Here is a 20330-nt window from a genome sequence, read left to right on the forward strand (position 1 = left end):
AGTAAATAAGCCATGGCTGTAGAAGTGCTAAACCTTTGGACCTAGAAAGACTGATGATCAAACATGTTGACCTGCTGTGTGAGAAGAGGAGGGAGCTTCCTTTGCCAGTTTTTCTACATATGCACATTCATATGAAGCAAGTATGAGTTGTGTAGAATACTCTATCAGGTCAGTTTCTGTGCTAGACACAAAACACAATCTTTATGGTGTAATTGGAAAAGAAGACAAGGATCAATGAAAGCTGAACACTTAATCAAAGTCAGGAGCAAAACAAACAAAAAAGATAAGGAAGAAAGTGATAAAATAGCATAAGAAATGACAATGACAAAACAGAAAATAACACCATAAACCACCATAACAAACCATTCTTTAACCTGTTAATGATATTCTTTAATCCTTTTATGACCCTTAAAAGGGAATACAATGCAAGTGATGGATGGGTTCAAATAACTTAACATTTGAGGCCCCAGCTCTTTCACTGTTCCCAAATTGCTAACAAAATGAAGTCCACCACTATAGTCACCCTTCATTACCTTGTAGCCTGTTCTGCTGGGAGACGTTTGGAACAGCTGGAACCATAAAACCTGATGTTTCGATGTGCACACAGGATCTTGATTTCTATTACAGTGCCATCCCATCCAGGACCCCCCTCTGCCCCATCAGTGATTCCATTTACTCATTTAGACACAGTGGTCGGCCATGTCTTGAAAATGCTGTACTGCTAGGGAAGCACTCAGGCTGGATATCAGCCATTGCTGTGTTTAACCATTCCATGAAAGTACTTATCTGGCAATTTCATGTTATTTTGTTCTCATTCTGATATTTTGGGAGCAGTGACATAGTCTCTGATCCCTTGCTTTTTTTTAATCAAAATACAATGATCACCCAATGAAATGGGCTTTCTTGTGAATGTAAAGTGGGATTTGGCAGCTGCCTGTCACTGTCCAGCAGGCTCTCATAGAGTGCTTTGCTGACTGATGTATTTTCTGGCCATTTTAACCTCAATCCACAGTAAGGGCCTGTTGCACAATTCATCAGGCATAAGTGTTTTGGAATTATTTTTTACAGGAGAGAATGAAAGCAAGACAAAATAAGACAATGGCACAGTGTAAAACACTGGGACATTACATTATTATTTTTCTTCAGAGACTTTGTAAAGAGGAAATGAATCCAGCTGAATCTAATGCAAGTTGACCTTACTTACCATGTGTAACAGTACTGTACAAAGGGAGAAAGTAATCCGGTTTAGTTTGATCAAATGACAAGAGGAATTAAGACAGGGGTCAGAATGGTCCTATGTGACCCCATACAGTGACTGTTTTCAATACCAGTTTGATGATGCCAGTGCTATGTGGATTATTTATCAGATGGAGGTATCCGTACTGTATATCCGCTTTGTGAATTGGACAGTTAAAACTTGGCATATCCAAGCAGAAAGAGGTCAAAACAAAGAAAACAGAGGCTTGTGTTTCTTCTTGTCAAAGTGTAGCAGCTTGTTGTTGTCTTTGCATATGATGCTCATTTGTCCTGAGGCTGTTGTGTCCTGTCACCAGGATGTCCTGTAACCTGGACAACAGGTCTGTGTCCGTATTCAGGATTCCTGGGACATGCGTCGCCCTCAAGGAGAGGAGACGACCGCTGCTCCAGAGGATCAAACTGTGTGCTAGCACGTGTAACTGAAGGGAGCACAACCCCCCTTGATGGTTAATGTACGCCACCATCATTGTATTGTCCATTCTCACCAGGACATGATAGCCCACGAGGGACGGGAGTAAAGGCTTCAGGGAGAGGAAGACGGTCAAAAGCTCCAAACAATTTATGTGAGACTGCTAGAGACCTAAACTCCATCCGCCCCTCACAGATTGGGCATTGTGGATCCCACCCCAGCCTGTCAGGCTCGCATCCGTAGTGACCACCTTCCTGGACAGGATGGGGCCCATACGGACTCCCTGCATCAGAAAGGTTGAGCCCCGCCAGCAGCACACTGTCTTGGCACATTTCCCTGGACGAAAAAGCGCGAGACATGCTCTGAAAGCTTTCACTCATTCCACTGAGAGGTGCGCTGTGAAAGTCAGTAAATCCAGAAACAATCTCAGAATTATAATGCTCTGCACCGGGGACAGGATGCTTTTCCGTGTTCATCACAAAACCCAGATTGGACAGGTGCCTCACGAGAATTTGCGTGTATGCACTGGCTTCCTGCTCAGACTGTGCCAGCAGCAGCCAATCATCCAGGTACGTGGCCAAGCGGATGCACTGCCACCTATTGCCACTTTTGTGCACCGCACGAAGACCCGCAGACTCAAAGAAAGACCAAAAGGAAGCACTCGGTAATTTTCTATGGGGACGTTAGATAGTGATGTGGAAATACGCATGTCCGTTTGATGCAGCATGGATTACAAGATACTTCTCTTCAGCTGAATTATTGATTATTGATTACAATAAATTGGCAGCTATGTCAAGCTGTGAGCCCCTGATGGCACCAGCCTCCAGTAGCACCACCGCAGCTGCTTCCCTTTTCTCCTCTTCCTCTTTGATATCAGCACCAGCAGTAGGTGATAGGGGTCCTGTCCAGACAGGCTAACCTGGCAGGCTGGCCATCTGCAGAGACTATTAATTGTGAACACCGAACAGTGTTGACATGATGGCCAGCCAGGTGTGTTCCCGCGCCAGGCAACTCGAGCAGACCTGATGTGGGTCTTTCCTTGATATCTTATTCCCGCAACAAAAGGCACGGGCCACAGAGTCTCCGAGCCCTCTGGTATGTGGGGTTTTAGCCTCCATTCCTCGCGAGCTAGTGTGCAGGCAGGGAGTCGAGGCAGCTAGCTGGTGTGCTAACCGTAGGGAGCTGGTGTGCTAACGATCAAAAGGATCAAAAGAGTCCAAAGCTAGGTAGTGCCCAGCGACTGAAGCCAAAGATCAGCCTGTGGATAATTTAGCTAGCCAGCCCTGGATGCAAGATCGGCTCCGAGTAAGAAGCGGTTTTTGAATGAGCTGGTGCCGTCCACATGAGCTATTTAAGGTAGACGACACTACCTGATGCGGACGGACGTGTTCACACATTCACCAGCCAATCAGGATTGGCGCAATTAGATTAATGCTTCTGAGGGCTGCAGAGAGGCATCCTTTAGTGAGCCATTAATGGCAGAATATTATGAAAGAGAACATAATTTTGCTTGTATTATAACAGCATGACTCTGTATTTAATAATCAAAGTGCTAGATTTTCCTGACTGCAGCCCAGACTCATCACCAAATGGAAATACTGGATAAATTATGAAGGAATAAATAAGACAAAGAAAAGCAATATGAATTTAAACAATATTAAACAGGAATAAGAAGAAAATTTTTCTTTTTTTCAAAGCAGATCCCAAATGTTTACATCGTTATTGATGCAACACAGTGGTAAACATGTTCCTTCACAACTCTTTTGAAATGTGTCAAGAGGATTAAATATAAAATGAGAAAATGATTTTTCAGAATCAATATAAAATGTCTGATTTTGTACCATTTTCAACTCAAAAACATTAAAGTATGGCAATCCTGATTTTTTAAGGAAACCAAGTTGTAGCACTACCAGTTTAGTGGCTCATCGAATGACTGTCAAAATAATAAAATAGACATTTCTCCAAAGTGTCCTTCACATAATTTAGGGTTTTCTACTATAAATGAGCTCCTATAAAGAGCACAAGATAAAATAGTGTGCTTCCCCTTGTGTGCCCTTGATTTGTACCATCAGTGGAGGACCATTTTTAACTTTGTAAAAGTCTGTTTTATGTGTTTTGAAACGGATCCCTCTTCTTGTCTTAATGATTAACTTAGAATATTTATTTACCAGCTCTCCAAAGCTACTACTCAATTAAATGATCTAATTCTTTGTTGTACACAATAAATAAATAAGTAAATAATTAAATTTTATTGCTTTTGCTGTTTTCAAAGTGCTCTATGTTCACAGTCTGCCAGCCTCCTCTTCTACACAGCCAGCTTTGTTTCTAGAAACATGTTAGAAGTAGCTGATGTAGTAGCTAGTGTGTTACAGGGATTATGTTCTCAAAGGAAACATGAATATTGAGCATGAATCCAGCATTGCAGACACTAGCGAGTGTTACCAATCTGTGGATTTTATGCCGTAGCTTGTTCTGCCTTTGGTCTAATGACAAGTTTCCTGTTGCGTTGTTGTTGAGTTTCTCAGCTGCACCAGCTGTGTAATGTTTGAATGTTTGTAATGCAGCTGTAAATGCTGCTTTGGTGCCATGCAGCAATTTGTCACTTTAGTGAAGATAAAGGGTAAGAAACTGTGAAGCTTAAAAGCAAAATCCTTATTTGCATTTTGTCTTGTTTCTTAATCTCCCTCACTCATCTTCTCAGGGACTTTGGGTTTATTTAAGACCTAATCATGCATATAATGGGAATTATTTCTAATCTTAACCCATGTTAATATAATTGCATGTTAACCCAAACCTGCATTAACATGACAGTTTGTTCAGCCCCAACTCAACCTTCATTTAATCCACTTGTGTTTGTATTTGCTACTAGCTTAAGTGTGTTTGCCAGCAGTTTATCACCCCACTGGGTCAAATTGTAGACTGTGGCTGGCAAAGAAAAATCTGTGAGCCACTGATTCTCCCCTGGGCCCTCTGAAATACCTGCAAAGAAGCACTGGAAATTGAAACAGAGGTTTGCCACCTTTTAGAATTCAGTGACAAGGAAATGAAACTTAATCTAAAATAAAAAATAAAAATTCTGAATCTTTGACTACCTTTCTTGTCATTACATTGTTTGCAGATCAGCAGAATGATCCCTGCTCTGTCCCTTTATGTCTCTGTATCTCCCTCTCACACCCCGGCTTCCTGCCTATCTGACACTCTGTGGGATGTAATGAGTGGCAGAGTGGTGATGTTGTGTTGATTTATTGCTTGGTTGGCCAAATGGAACCTGGATGGAATGTGTCTGTCATTGTGGCGTCACTTAGATAGTAACACCTGTGATGCCTAGGGACAACTAACTGTGCTATCAGGAATGGGTCCCCACCTGAACCATCAACACATCCTACACACATATACACTCATAGACTCTGTTTACACAGAAACACAATCATCTTCAATACTAAAACAAAATATGCAGATTGCTTATCATAGTGCAGAGCTGCATGTTTGTGTTTATGTTTGTGAGTGTTTGACAGTATGCGCACTACTTAAGAGAGGGGATCTACGGCATTTCTACCTAAAGTACCTAAATTATGTATTGCTAATGATTTTATAGGGCAATGCAGTCAGTTTTGTTACAGTCTCTTGTGTGAACAAAAGAGAAAAACAGAGTAAAGAAAAAAGAGACAAGGCTACAACAGAGAAAAAGCAACATCTTCAGCTGTTTAATCTAAACAGGAAAAACCAGACAACCAGCAGCTACACCTGTGGGGAAACAGAAAACCACCTGCAACATCTGCAAGAAAAACAAAGTTGACAATCATCGGGAGCACCTACAAGAAAACAGACAAGCTGGGAAAAAAATCATGAACCACAACAAAAACATAAGCAACACAAAGAAAAACCATGAACATGTAGTTATTGATTAAACCCACAGGACACCACAGTGACTTTATCAGCATGCAGGTTAGTAAGTGTGGGAGCAAAATATCAGGCATGAATAGTCATCATTCATCATGCAAATGCAACTAGGCCCCTGCAAAGATCAAGGGAAGATGAGGAGGACCCGAGGACCCAGGAAATCAGCGGCCACGCCAGAGCACAAACCGAGCCAGCCCATCACAGAGACAACCACGCATCTGCTCAGAAGGCGGCAGAGGATGGCTCCAGCCAGAGCATCCCACGGCCATGAGGTATAGACCCTAGAAGCCAGGGGACAGCAGCCGTCAGCCCGCGAGGCTCTGGCCCCTCAGAGGCCCCCCATTCAAGCACCCTGGGAACCAGGGCTAATTTAGCAGTTGTCTTGCATTCTGTCTCCTCTCTTAGCTCTCTCCAGCCAGCAGTAGTCAGTCCGATGTTAACTCTTACTCTGACTTTTTCTTTTTCCTAGCTTCCTTGAATGATGTCTTCTTGCATTTCTTTGCTAAATTGCCCCCGGTCCAGTTGTTGGCGTGTAATGCAGTGCCATAAAGCATAATACAGCTGTCACATGATGCCCCAGGCTGGGGAAACAAAAGTTAGGAAGTGCAGTTTCTCAGTCTTGGATGCTGCAGGCAATCATGGCACCAACATAGAGTTTTAAGGCCAGAAACCTATTTAGTATTGCCTAAAAACAACACTGGTGTAACACTACAACAGTAGCTGCTGCACCACAGCATTTTACATGTACTAGTGATCAGTGCCACTCAGAGCACTTCTCTGTTACTAGAAGTTTTACTGTTACTCAACCACTTTACAATTGCAAGTACAATTTTAAACTAGCTGATCTAGCAGGGCATCATAATGACTACAGCAATATTCAGCTGTCCTATGGTTATTTTAAGACACTTGGTTTAGCAAAGCAGAATTCACTGCTCTAATCAATGATACAGTTGTCATTCATCTGATTCTGTTATGCTGGTTCACTTATCAGTGATTTGGCACAGAGCTGTTTGTGTTTGATTAATATGAATAGACAAAGCCAAAAAACAGTGGCTGGTAATGACCTCCCACTTATTTATATTTCACCTAAACCATAATTCACTAATAAAAAATTTAGGGAAAAATGCATATACCTATTTCATACCATGTGGTGAAAAAATGTTAGATACCCATACAGCCCTGCAGTATATTACTGCCTAATAACACACACAGAAATATATGTATTCACTCGATAGGAGGCATTGTTCACAAGGTGCTGGTGTACTGTGGTTTTCTTTTTGTATCTGCTTTGTGTCCTTGTCATTGTCTCACAGGGGCATTGAAAGGAGGAGAACAGTTAACATTTTGATCAATGGAAGACATGGAGAAACATACACACACACTTACAGCTTTGAACAGATACAAAAGAAGATTTCTTCAAATCCATCACTGGGTATAGAGGCAGAAAACTTCACCTCACTGATCATATTCTGTCCTCTCAGAGCAAAAGGTTTTTATGGTCCCATTCATTTGATGTGTGATTTACTTTATTCTGTTAGAGTTTAGCTTACTGCAGTATGTGCCAAACACAACATGGCGGCTGTGTTACAGAAACAAAATATACTGTGGGAAAAAAAAGTGATGAATAGGCAAACAAGTAGATTGATTAACAAATAAAAGGCTTTTTCCTTCAATGCCAGAGCACTAAATGATCTGGAGAAAAAAACGAATTAAAAAAGTAAACGAACAAAATATTGTAAAAAGAATCCATTTCCATACTACAGTATATTTCTGATTAGAATGATTTAGAGAACTCAATATATAGCATTTGTCCTAGTGTATTTGTTTCAAAGATGTTTTCCAGTCGCCAGGGGCTACATGGAATAGCTCAGATAAATCATTATAATATGTATCCATACATCAAGAATCCTGTAATGCCTTCATATTATAAAGTACATTATAACTAGCTGGAAGCTAAAAAAAATAATGATGGAAACAGATTTTATAAGAAGCTAGAACTAATAGATAGATGACTAAAAGGAGAGCTAAGACTGCATCCTTTTGACAAGGCTAAAAATAATCCTGCACTTTATAAAAGTATGCTTTGTCAAGAATAACTACAAACATTTATATTCTATCAAAACCTTTTTATGTCTTTGCAAGTGACTCAAATTCATTAAACTGCTGTTGAATTCATATCCTCTTTGCCCTGTTTCACATTATTAATGACTGCTTTAATATCACTGGTTTAAGGCTTGTAGGTAGGTAACTTTATTGATACCTGAAGGTAGATTGGATTTGCAGTAAAAGAGAGGCCATCCTTTGTACAAAAGACAAAACACAATAACAAACACAAAAGGAAAATACAACTGCACAACCATAAAAAGTGGGTATTCATTTCACCTAAAGCCAGGACATCTGTGCATATACATTATAGACCAGGAAAAGTATAATTTTTGTCCTATTGAGGTGTCCTTGAACTAGATACGTCATCCCTATCAGCTCCAAGAACTTTTCTATAGCTGCTTCCCATATAGAGATCAATAATGTATCATGTGAATCATCAGATCACGTACAAGGACAGAGATCACACAGTTCTTGTAATCTATATGCCTCCGAAAATGCTGTAACAGTTCGTCCTCCAAGTGCTGACAGAGGATCTAATTTTTTTAAACTGATATATCTGGATATTGAACACCTCCACAAGAACATCCTGGGGTTAAGTGCTTTTAATCAAGGGCACTTGAACTATAGATGGTCATGGCTAGAGTGGGGATTACTCAGGAGAATTTTCCCTGTTACAAGCTCATCCTGCTGGGTTACACGCCATATTTTACATGCAGGGGTCAAGGGCAAGCTGTCGGTATGAATGTAAAACAGAGTGAGTTAAGCTTGCTGAGATAAATAACAGAAAGACTGCATATCACTTTGGGGATCTTAAGCACAAGACACACTTCTCGCTCAGCTCCTCTGCAGACAGCCTCAGTGCAGTTCTTAGCGGGATTGCTTGTGCATAGCTAGAGATGCTTGTAAGGTGGCGTTGGGGTACACATTGGTGCTAATCACTGTTCAGGGCACAGACCCAGCTCACTGGCCATGACACCCAAGGTCTGGTGAATCCTATCAGTCTCCTGCAGATCCTGTGGCCTCTTCTTTTTTACCTACCCTTCTGTACAGTTGTGTACCATGCCATGGTGAGTGTATATTAGGTATATGGCTTATCTTTAAAGCACTCTTTCATCAAAACAGATTATCACATTGGCATTTTATTTGTTTAAGCATAATTTAGGAGTTGGATGCTGTTTGACCTGCTAGAATAAGCCATGGACAGTCACCTCTGGCAGAGCTCCTCTATGTTTTTTTTGTAGCATTCCCTCTGTGCCTGGTGTGATTAATAGCAGCCATTCATTTACTTGATCAACCACTTAAGGAGAGATTATTAATCAGATGCTTATTTAAATATCACCACTGAGCAGCTGAAGGGAAATGAGGCCACTGGGAAATTGAGTTTTTTGTGTGGGCCGCTTTCCTGTTTGAGTGTATGTGCGTTTGTGCAGCCTGCATGTTTAGTTTATGGAATATTCCTCCCCACTCTTAACCATTTGTTTAATAATTTGCAGACTTACAAACATACATAAGGCAGCAGCGAATACTAAAGGGATATGAAGCAATGAAGCCCATTGTTAAACTCCAAATGAGACATACTATCTCTCATTAATAAAACTTTGTATAGTCTAAAAAACAATGGGATTGTATGGTTATTAGAAATTTGCGTCTCCCAACAGCTCTGTCGCTCTTTGTTTAATTTGTGTGTGTGTTTAAAGGATATATGAAAAACATTTCCACTATGCTGCAAGCAGGGCTAATCAGGATGTTTTCATCAGTTGTTTCAGAGATATTTACTACAACAAATCCCTAATCATTATTTTTGTGTCAGAAATCAGCATTGTCGCAACCACTAGCTGGATAAACATGTTTTTGAAGAAATGTAATGAGAACATTTCAGTTGGCATTTACAATCTGCTGCTGTTTACTTTTAGACCGCATCTATTTGTTCAGCAGGCTCCACGCCTCAGCACATTCAGTCCGAAATAATGCATTGCTGGTCAAAATAATTGGCTACAATGAATTTGAAGCACAAAATTCCAGTAAACCAATCCTGTAAAATCAAGATGTTTAAAAGAATAAAGAAAGAAATTGAGCAGTTATTAGCTGACTATGTGCCTCAAACATAAGGATTAACACTATTTCATAACTTTAAATTAGTTCCTAATAATTATAATAATAATAATGATTATACCCTGTTACTGTTTAGAAAACCCAAATGGTCAGTATTAGAAATATAAGCTTATTGTACTTTACTTTTCGCAGTGCATCAGAAAACAACATACTATAACAAAGCACATAAAGCAAGATGTAATGTTTGTAAGAACCTTCATAGATCAGCTACTGATATGCTGGGATAGTTTTATATGGACAAAGGAAACCAGGGTAGAGCTATCTTGGAATTCATCTGCTTCTTCAGTCTAAGAAAATCATGTGCTCATGGAAAAGAGGAGCTGCCTACAGTAAAGCATGGTGGAGGTCTTATCATGCTGTAGGGCTGCTGTGCCACATTTTATATGTGCGGCTTTGGATATATTAAAGGAACCATGTCTGGTTCTGACTCTGGGAACTGATAAGAAACTGGATCCAGATGACCTGAGGGTTCTGGTAGATTCATCCTGGGTCAAGAGGTCACTGATGTATTTTGGTCTTAAACCATTCAGAGCTTGATAGACCAGCAGCAGAACTTTAAAGTCTATTCTCTGGCGAACAGGCAGCCAGTGTGAAGACCTCAGAGCTGGACTGATGTGGTCCACTTTCTTGGTCTTAGTGAGGACTCAAGCAGCAGAGTTCTGAATAAGCTGCAGGTGTCTTATTGATTTTTTATGGAGACCTGTAAAAACACTGTTGCAATAATCAAGCTGACTAAAGATGAAAACACGGACTAGTTTTTCCAGGTCTTGCGCAGACATCAGACCATTTACCCTTGATATGTTCTTAAGGTGATAGTAGGCTGATTTTGTAATTCCCTTAATGTGTGAACCTGCAAAGGATGATTTTGTTTTTTTCCTTTTTAAAAAATACAGAGTCTAACAAAATCGAAGGTCAGTGACAGAAAATTGTAATATATCTGTCAAGGTTGCAAAGAGGACCCAAGTGGAGGCTTACAAGACAGAAAGCAGACTGGTCCAGGAATGTCCATTTTACTTATGACACTTCTGATGAATATATATATACATATATATATATATATATATATATATATATATATATATATATATATATATGTGTGTGTGTGTGTGTGTGTGTGTGTGTGTGTACATGAATGGACAAACAACTATGTGAAATGAGCCCTCAAAGAAGCTTTTAAAGTTTCTGCAATCCATATGAGCAAGTACCAGTAATTGTGTCAGGGAAACATTTTGTATTTACTTAGTGTGTGATTTTCTTTCTCTTTTTTTTTTTTTTTGTGTGTGTGTGTGTGTGAAGCAGGAAATTTGAGTTGCGTAATAGAGTTGGAGTGTTACAGTGTATTGTAGAAATGGGGTAGGGCTATTTACCTTTATACTGCTACCTTCTTCTTTTGAGACATGAAATGTGAAGATGTAAATATTATAAATGAAAGAACATGTTTGAAATATTTGAAAATGAAAACTAAATGAAAATAAAATGTAGTTAAATATTTTATCAAAACATCCACATTATACATGACTGTTTTGTTCTTATCTTTTTCAAATATACCAACTCTTCTGATCAGCACTATATTATTTTTGTGCGTGCTGAAGCTTAGAGGTAAAAGATGCTGGAGAACAAAAAGCTATGTAATTCCTCCAACAGGGACATACTGTATTTATAATATGGCTACAATATAGTATGTCTCTGCTTGAAACTGGAGTATTTCATTCTAGGGGAAGAAATTTTTTTCAGCTCAGCATCACAACAAACACACCTCTCCCTTCAGTGTGCCTTTAGAAGCTACAACAACCTAATTAATAGATGTGCATTTCCAAGGCAACAGAAAAAACTAGGCTGCCTAACAAAAAAGGCAGAAATGTTCCATTATTCTGCAGCGTGGTGGCAGATGTCATGTCTTCATGCATGATACAAAAGAAACATTGTTCAAAAATTGCCAAATGAGCAACATGCAGGCATACAAACTCAGCATCCAAGACATAAAGTGAAAAATGCTTAGTTGTTTTAATTGGTTTTACAAAACGGCAGTCAAAGAGAGGGTTGGTAATTTTCTTGCTTACAAGAAAGATTTCCTATCATAACTTGAAGAATCAGTCAATATCACTTTGATAGCAAACTTCTGTGTTTAGGCCTCTGTGACTAAAAACCTATGTAGTATTATGGTACTTGTCACATCCCTGTGTGTTCCAAAACCTTCACTCATCGGATTTAGATCATTTTCCATAGGGTGCATTCACACCAGCACTGAAACTGAACTGAATCTTAGTCCATTTGCTTGGAAATTCCAGTTCATTTGGGGAGATATAAATGTGCAACTAAACTCTGATGCACATCAAAATGTGAAAAATGTTCATTTAAAGCAAACTAAATGCAAGAATCGGACTACAACTGATGTGGCAGGAATGTAAGTTGTCCTAAAATAACCAATAAATGAAAAACAGAAAATAAGAGGGTTGTGCTTAAAGAATGACTTATCTCCAAGAATGTGGGGGATATTATCTGGACTCTAGATGGAAAGTCTGGGCTTCTCTTAGGCAGCTACCCCCATGACCTGAGGAGAAAATACTCTTCATATGGATGGATGGATGGATGGATGGATTCTTTTCTAGTTTACCTTTTCCAAACATTTTTTCCTATTCAAATCTACTCAGTGCAAATCAAATGCATAAATTAAAACCCAGCTATTGTCTCAGAGTTTGGATTTCTGTTGCCACTCAGAAATCACCCCCACTATAATAGGCAGAGCAGTGCCTTAATCCTCTGAAATGATCGGAAAATATGTAAGGATTCATATGATGGATATAAGTGTTCTGTGAACATAGAATACAGATGGACAGCTACTGAATTAAGGAGGGATATTAGCTGAATTTAAAAAAAGAAAACTATTGGATTAGCATTATTTACATTTAAATGTAGGAATGGATTATGCACATCAAGTAAGGACTATGTGGGAAGTATACTTTATAGCCATTTACAGGACTGCCCTGCAGACACCAGAAGACTCCTACCTGGTGAACCACTCTGAGAGAAAAACTCAATCATTTCTTTTTGTGGAGGCCCTAGTCTAGTTTTAATTAAGTGGAATACTGCTCAGTTAGATCCAATACATTTATTTAGTCAAGGATATACCATCTCTTCACTCAGAAAAGCTGTTTGGTTGATGTTTAATATTGCAGCCAAAGCAAATGAAAGATAATCCGTGTTTTTGTTGTGGTTCATTGTTTACCAACCAGTTATTTCTGAGTCATTCTAGGTTCATGGGTCACGAATGACATAATGACAACAAAATCAATAGTTTTGGTCACCACTGGTTCCTTCCTTTCCTTCATTCTGTCATCTTCATTGCACAATTCTACCGATTTCTTTCTGAGTTGTTGCTGACTGCTAACTGGTTTGACTGTTTACCAGGTGTTTGTATTTGGGTGAGTCCTCTTGAGTTCTCATGGTAAAGTCTTCTCATTATTGAAGAGGAATGATTTTTGCCAGCACTGCCTTGTTGCCCCGAAGGGGTATTTTGAAATAAAAATGAATGTTTTTGTTTTTGCACTCCTTGAGCAGCTAGCTTATTCTCATCTATAGATTTAGGCAACCACTGGTTTATTTGGTCAGGATTGTGCCAGAGAGTATTTGCGCTTTAATATGTGCATGAAAAGCACATGTTGGGCAGCTTAAAGTATGTGTACTGGGCTTTAAAGAATGTATTTTTGTATTTGTATGAAGGATGTGGCCAATTGTGGATACGATCTGAGTTCTTCTTGCTCGTCCATAGATGCTACTACAATCCAGAGAGCAGGAACTGTAGAGAAGGTGCAATAAACACAATGACAGCAAAAAACAAATACAAATTCTGCATCTTAACATACTGTGCTCCGGAAATTTCATGTGTTAAGAGTGCAGCGAAGATGAGGCATCCTATGTAGCTTATAAATAACATCTATATCACCTGCAGTGGAGAGAGTACACATACTTCATGTAGTTAATAAATCATATTATCAGTCCATGTAATTGATTGAGTCGATCAATCCGGAAGGACAGAGAAAGAAGGAGCAGGGAGATGGATGATGAAGGCATGAAGCCCACTTGATTGAAATTCAGGGACCAGTATAAAAAGGTCAAGGATCAGCCGGGAGACATTTATAGCCATAGCAACCTCATAGTGGGACCACTGTCGCTATGTTAAGAAGAGCCTTTTTCATAGGTTGTGCATGAGCATGCTTGTGTGTGTGCATGCACCTCCATACATGGACATATTCCTTTCAGGTTACTTGGCCTTGTGATCATGGTGGGGTAAGTGATGCCAAAAACTCAATAATAAATCTCTGGCACAACCAGCATAGATGACCTGAAGGTCACTGTTTCATTAACTGTCTTCCACTTTGATTTTCTCTTCTCTCGTGGACATGAGGGATGAGAATGGCAACATAAACATAGATAAAGAAAATGAGGGCTTTTGTAAGTGTTAAAGATAGACATGCTTATAGAAATACTCTGACATTTTGGGAAATACGCTAAATTACTTTCTTGATTAGATTTAGAAGGGAAGGTCAATGAGACTCTTCTTATCTGTCTGTTAAATATCAAGCTGGTGCTTTGTTGGTAGCTACACTGACGTTGCTAGGTAACCTGCAATGACTCTAGGACATAATTGCCAGCATGGGGCAAAAGTGTTCATTTAGATAAAAGAACTTTATGAAAGGTTTATTGCGACAAAATGCCAACCGGCACCTGGCATGAATTGAGTAATATTAAAGCTAAAGTGTCTAAAGACAAACTCAAATTGTGGTTTCTATTTGAGCCTATTTGGTCCTACCATTCAGGGCTTAACTGATCTTTTAAAGTTTTTGGGTTTGGGTTGTGTGTTTACACGAAGTCAGACTTTTTTTTTAAAGTTAGATATGTGTGAGTTTCATGAAATGTTGTAAACTCATATTAACTTAAATAAATGCTGAGGACTGCAGATTCTTTGTTGTTCAGCTCAACAGACACAACAGGAAAATTACACACAGGCTCCCAACCAAGGAAACTACTTACTATATTAAATCCTATAAGTACACTGTAATATATGTACACAATATATTTCTTGTGTGCTTTTCATAATACCATTTGTAATTGTAATTCATGTAAATTAATGCTCAAACAGAGCTATTTCCAAAGCCTAGGTTTATTTAATTATGAATAAAGACAGGGAGTATTTGCCGTTCATTCATTGTCCCTCTAGTCCTCCATTACTGAAATCAGCAGCAAAGTGAGTCCATTTGCAGCATTTCTTCCCAGATAGAGAGCCGACGGACTTTGCCTGATCCTACAGACTGCAGACAGCGGCTCTTTGGCCGTTCCACTACAAATTGTTTAGTTTTTTTCCAACTCGCATTTAGAACATGTGGTCCAGGAAGACCAACGTTATAAGAAACACACTCTTTGCCCTCCCAACTATACAAAGTTATTTCATTAAGATTATTTACTTTTAAGTTAAAAAAAGAGCTTTTGTTCTTGGTTATCTGTGCTTCCTGTTATATTTTAGTGTTCCTGGTGTTCTCTGTTCTGTTGAGTTATCTTGTTACCTGCCATTAACCTCTAGATGACCTCAGTTACCCCTGTCTGCTCTCTACATCAGTTACCACCTGTCCCTTGTTACTCATCACTCACCTGGATCCCTTTACCTATTTACCCATCCCAGTACATGCTCCTTTGTTTTCACTGTTCATTGACAGGTTCTTGCACTGATTGTCCTTGTACTCATGGTTTGGGTTTTATTGTTAAGTCTTTGGCTTTCCAGTTGCAGCCTCTGATATATTTTTTCTACCTTTTTGTTTTAAATGAAGTCTTGAGTTTTGACATCTGTCTGTCTTCCACCTTCTTATCCTACATTTGAATCCTTAACCTCTTTAACCAAGGATTTGAACAAAAACAGCATTATTCGGTGCAGAACTGCAGTACTCTGTAGATTAAATGTATTTCACTTACTTAAAGTGATAGAATGATGGTTTTCTGCTTTTTATCACTTCATTATAGTCACATTTTTAAAGACTCAAACAGTTAACTGTGAGTGAAATGAATATTGTCAGCCTGATGGCAAAGATGCACCTATGATGCTTCTTAAATCCCTGTGCTTTGGGGGGAGGAAAATAACCTCTTAGATAGACAAAAGTAGATTTGTTTGAACTAGATTCAAGCAAGGCCTTGCTTTCTTCCAAAGACAATAACATGAAAAGAAAAAGACTAAAAGAAAAGTCCTGCATCACTGAGCCTTTCAAGGCCAGTCTAGTGGTACAGTCTTCCACTATTCCCCCGCTAGCTTTTCACAGATTGAATCATTTGAGCCTTGGTTGAAAGCAACAATTAATCAGGAGAGAAGTGTTGTAAAAGCCTCAGGACCTCCTCACTGGATAAGTGTTCACACAAATGTTTTATAGTTCTGAGTGACACAACGACAGAGGGTTTTCTGCACCTTGTTTAGTTTTTTTCTCTTTTTTTTTAACTCTATGGGGAGGTTCACATCTTCTTACTTGGGTGCAGCTATAATCGAGTAAAGAATCATTATCCTTTGGTTTGTTTAATCTAGAAAGCAGCATCTCTGCTTAAACACCATTTCAAGTGTTCATATATATATATATATATATATATATATACATATATATATATATACCCATTGACATTTTGGCTAGGTGTTCATGCTGTGCAATCAGAATTCATTTTCCATCGTGAGCTCAGTCAGTGGTAGCCACGTCACCATTTGGCAAGGAACAATCAGATTTAATGTGACGCCTTTACTGTGTTTCCTATTTGAGCAGGCTCTGTCCTCAAGTGAAAGCAGCCCCAGAGATTACAGCTAACAGCATGTCTTTGAAAGCACAACAGCTCTGTTGCTGGAATAGAATTTAATGTGATCAGCAAGAATGTATTTAAAGCTATGGATGTCTTTAGTTAAAAGATAAGTCAGTATGTTGTGGTATTATGTCAGGGTTGCATGTGGAAGACTTGCTCAAGGGGTGTTTTATCTGTGGGTACTAGTTTTCTTTATATCTTGATGAAAAGTGGAACAGAAGTATTTGCAAGAAACTGTTAGTGATATAACATTTTTTATGAATTGACATCCATTTCAAAGTTTGTGGTTCAAACTCGCTCGCACAGCATGCACCCAAAAAGGTGAGAGAATGTTTCAGTATCAGCATCTGTACGTTGGGAAGTCGTCTGAAGAATGACACCAAATCTTTAGGGACAAGATGCTCTGAGGCTGAAGTAACAGGAAGAGGTAGCACCCCTGAGCAGCAGTGGGCTTGTTGATGTAATTTATTGCAACATTATAATACAAAAACTCTTTCAAACCATTTGCAACAAGCTGACTTACAGAACTTTATCTTTTAAAGCTGGCAAATTCATTGCCTTTACTTAGTTTTTTTTTTTTTTTTTTCTATCACACAGTCACGTCACACTTACTTTAAACTCACTTTTTTCTTTTTCTTTTTTTAAATGTTTAGAAATTTGTTTAAAGACTGGATTCGTGGTAACCAATGATCTGCTGAAATTTATTAACACATTTTTAAAGTTATGTTTAATGTGTTTATTTTTTGCTAAATGGAATAATGATAAAACTTCAAGTGGCGTTATTATTTATATTTAATAGGCCAGACTGTCTCCTGAACTACAAGTACTAAAAACCTTATATATGTATATCTGTGTGACCACCTTTTATTTTCAGACCAAACTATCTGTAACTATCAATGATTCGTTTACCTTCAATATTTTTCATTTATAAAACACATATAAAACTCAGTTAACTGGAAGTTACATTTGCCAAAAGATGTGCTTGCACTGAAGAAGAAGCAGTGAATTATAGAATCACTGAGATTTGTCTACTGTGGAGGTGGAGGTGTCCATTAAATGTTTTTTCAATGGAATGCACAACATAGTGCAAAAGTCCCCATCGCAAGACTGAATAAAGATGCAACTCATTATCAGTAAGACTTTAAATAGAGTACATAATGTGCCATGTTGTTTCTGCGCTGGGAGGAAGCTTTAACGTTGCTTTCTTAATTGTCATTGCTGTTTTGGCAGCAACTACAACCAGGTGTGTTTAATCCTCAGTCAGCTGCTTTTCTTACATTTGTCATGCTTCCAAAATATTTTTAACTGTTCAACAGTAAAGTTAAAGTTTCCTTGTGTTATTTTCTATTGCAGCTTTCTGCCTCAGCTATCTTGTATATACGGCCAAATGTCCAGGTGTTTCACTTGCACTTTTACAAATTCCTCCATTTGTATTATATCAACATTTCATTGCTATTTTCCTGCATAAAAAGGTTGTTTTGATGTGTGTGTGTGTGTGTGTTATTAGTCTGTTCATGCTAATAATATATGAATTAATTAATTGAGAATACTAGTTTTTGAGTGCTTCAGAAATCTATGCAGGAAGTACTAATAGAGAAAGATTGTGTCAAAGTCCTAAATTTTGACTTTAAGGATTCTAAATGTGAATTTCTATTAGGAATCATTGGTTGAAACGTGACTTTATTTCTTCACGTTTTCCTAGTAGCTACAAGTTTTAGGGACTTGTACTTTACTTGGTCTTTCTACTCCACGATATTATTATATGACAACATATTATTATATGTAAACAGATACTGTAACTGTCCCAACAGTGTGCAGTGGGAATATCATTTCAGATGTCTATGAGTGGGTTTAATTAGCACCAAACAGTGATTGTTCTACTTCATGTATCATCAGATGATTCAATCTCTTTTCAAAATATAAAGATTTAAGAATATGCCCAAATAAACTACACAAACTAAATCTTTACACCACTATTTATACACTATTTTTTTTCTTTTATTGATCTGCAGTAGCTTTAATTGAAGTGAGGGTTTGAATTCTTCTTATTCTTATCTAATAATGTTAAGTAGTACTAGTGTAGGTGTTAGTTAGTTAGTGTTAGTAGTTTTTGCAGGTAGTTCACCAGTGCAGTGTTGTGTGTTTTTAATGTTTTCTCTTTTTTTTCTTTCTTTCTTTTCTGTGAAGATTCAGATTTTGCAATCATGCATTAAAACTGAACATCTCTACTTCTCCCCCTGCTCCTCATCTGCTTTCTCCTCAGATCCAGACTTTGCAGACTTGGGAGTACCCCCACCTCTGCCCTGTAGGTATACTTCTTCTATCTCTGTTTCTGCTTGTTTTTCCCTTTTTTCCATTTTTGTCTAACTTTAATAAACATTCTTTAATTACTTTTCCAGCACTTCTTTTATGTCACTATGGTTATATCACTGTACACTTTCATTTGTTCATATATTCTCCTTAAGTTTTCTATCCTATCTGCTTTCTTGAACTGCACATGTGCATGTGTTTGTTTGTGTTTATGCATATGTGTGTGTTTCAGTCTGTCAGTATGACATGGTTGGTCCAGAAGGTATTGTTGAGTCTCATCAGATCATCAGAGATGGGAAGGCTGGTGCTGCTGAAGCTGTGGACTGTAAATGGTACATCCGTGCTCCGCCACGCTCCAAGGTTAGTGACATAAACCATTCTCCCATTCAACTGTAAATCCAATGTGAAGATACATCTGAAACGTCACATAAAATAATATAAAAATTAAACTACATAGGCTGGTGACAGCTCAACCAGAAATACTGTTGCCCAGCTAACAAATACTTTGTTTTCATTACCATTCCTTTCAGGTTCTACTAAATATGGTTTCTTAATAATTAACTGTTTCCATGCAGTATTCCTGTGCTCATGCAGTAAGATAAGGGGTTGCATCAGAATGCTTTGATATTGCATGCTGATCTGTCTGTCAGCAGTATTCCAATGTGAGTTTTTGTGGCTTGGTTTGGAACATCTACTCCTGTCAGGGTCAGACACTCAGCCAGAAGGGTTTACTTGGGGTCAGACCCATTTTTTAATCAGCATACTGTTGCCAAGAGGAACAGAGGGGTGGATGTAGAAAGAGAGAGAAGTAGGAGGGAAGCAGAAGGAGACTTGGGTAGACCAGACAGACAGAGAGAGGCAGGGAGAGCTTCTCCTGATGAAACAATGTTGCCATGCACAATGACCCCAAGGCCTGCAGCAGCTTCCATTAGTTTTCACTGCTAGTGTTCAGGATGCAGCCCTGCATGCATATACAAATACAGAAGTGCACACATGCAAATCCACACCTTTACTTCAACCCCCAGCACTCACTAGGCATGCTTCCTTATCTACCAGAGGTTGTGCTGTGCTGCATTAATGCTAAAGGATTAAAAGTCTCCTAAGGCTGAGGCTGTAGCAGAGGAAAAGGCCTCTTTTTATGAATGTTACAACCTCTCTAATCTGTCTAGGGCTTGAACCTAGACGCACATTTAAATTCCACTTCAAGACTGCAGCAAATCTACTTGTCAATTAGTGTTGGCTCATTTCTTGGTGAATTTGATTTAATAGAATATGAGTTTCTAAGTTTTTTTTTTTACTTTAACTTTTATAACTGGAGCAGATCTTTCAAGGACAGAAAGTATCCTGAGCTCTGTAATTTAAAAAGCTAAAGGGTTTGGTCACTATTTTAGGACTTTTATTAAAAATGTTG

At 38.6% G+C, this 20330-nt stretch overlaps 1 protein-coding gene across 7 annotated transcripts in view; it reads left to right on the forward strand.

The window, feature by feature from the left end:
• The window catches only part of neto1l (neuropilin (NRP) and tolloid (TLL)-like 1, like), a 96008-nt gene that overhangs the window by 51295 nt on the left and 24383 nt on the right, over positions 1 to 20330 (forward strand). For 5 of the 7 annotated variants that reach the window (XR_006008344.1, XM_041968767.1, XM_041968768.1 and 2 more), the window contains exons 5-6: positions 18873 to 18914; positions 19152 to 19279. Coding sequence is in view for 5 of the 7 variants with exons in the window: in XM_041968767.1 (XP_041824701.1) it covers positions 18873 to 18914; positions 19152 to 19279 (170 nt within the window). In the remaining 2 variants the exon portion in view is untranslated. Of the gene's footprint in view, positions 1 to 18872; positions 18919 to 19151; positions 19280 to 20330 lie in introns of all 7 variants that reach the window. The other 2 variants (XR_006008345.1, XM_041968772.1) reach the window with 1 other exon arrangement.

Source organism: Melanotaenia boesemani, chromosome 18 (genome assembly GCF_017639745.1).
Source record: "Melanotaenia boesemani isolate fMelBoe1 chromosome 18, fMelBoe1.pri, whole genome shotgun sequence".
NCBI classification, from domain to species: domain Eukaryota; kingdom Metazoa; phylum Chordata; class Actinopteri; order Atheriniformes; family Melanotaeniidae; genus Melanotaenia; species Melanotaenia boesemani.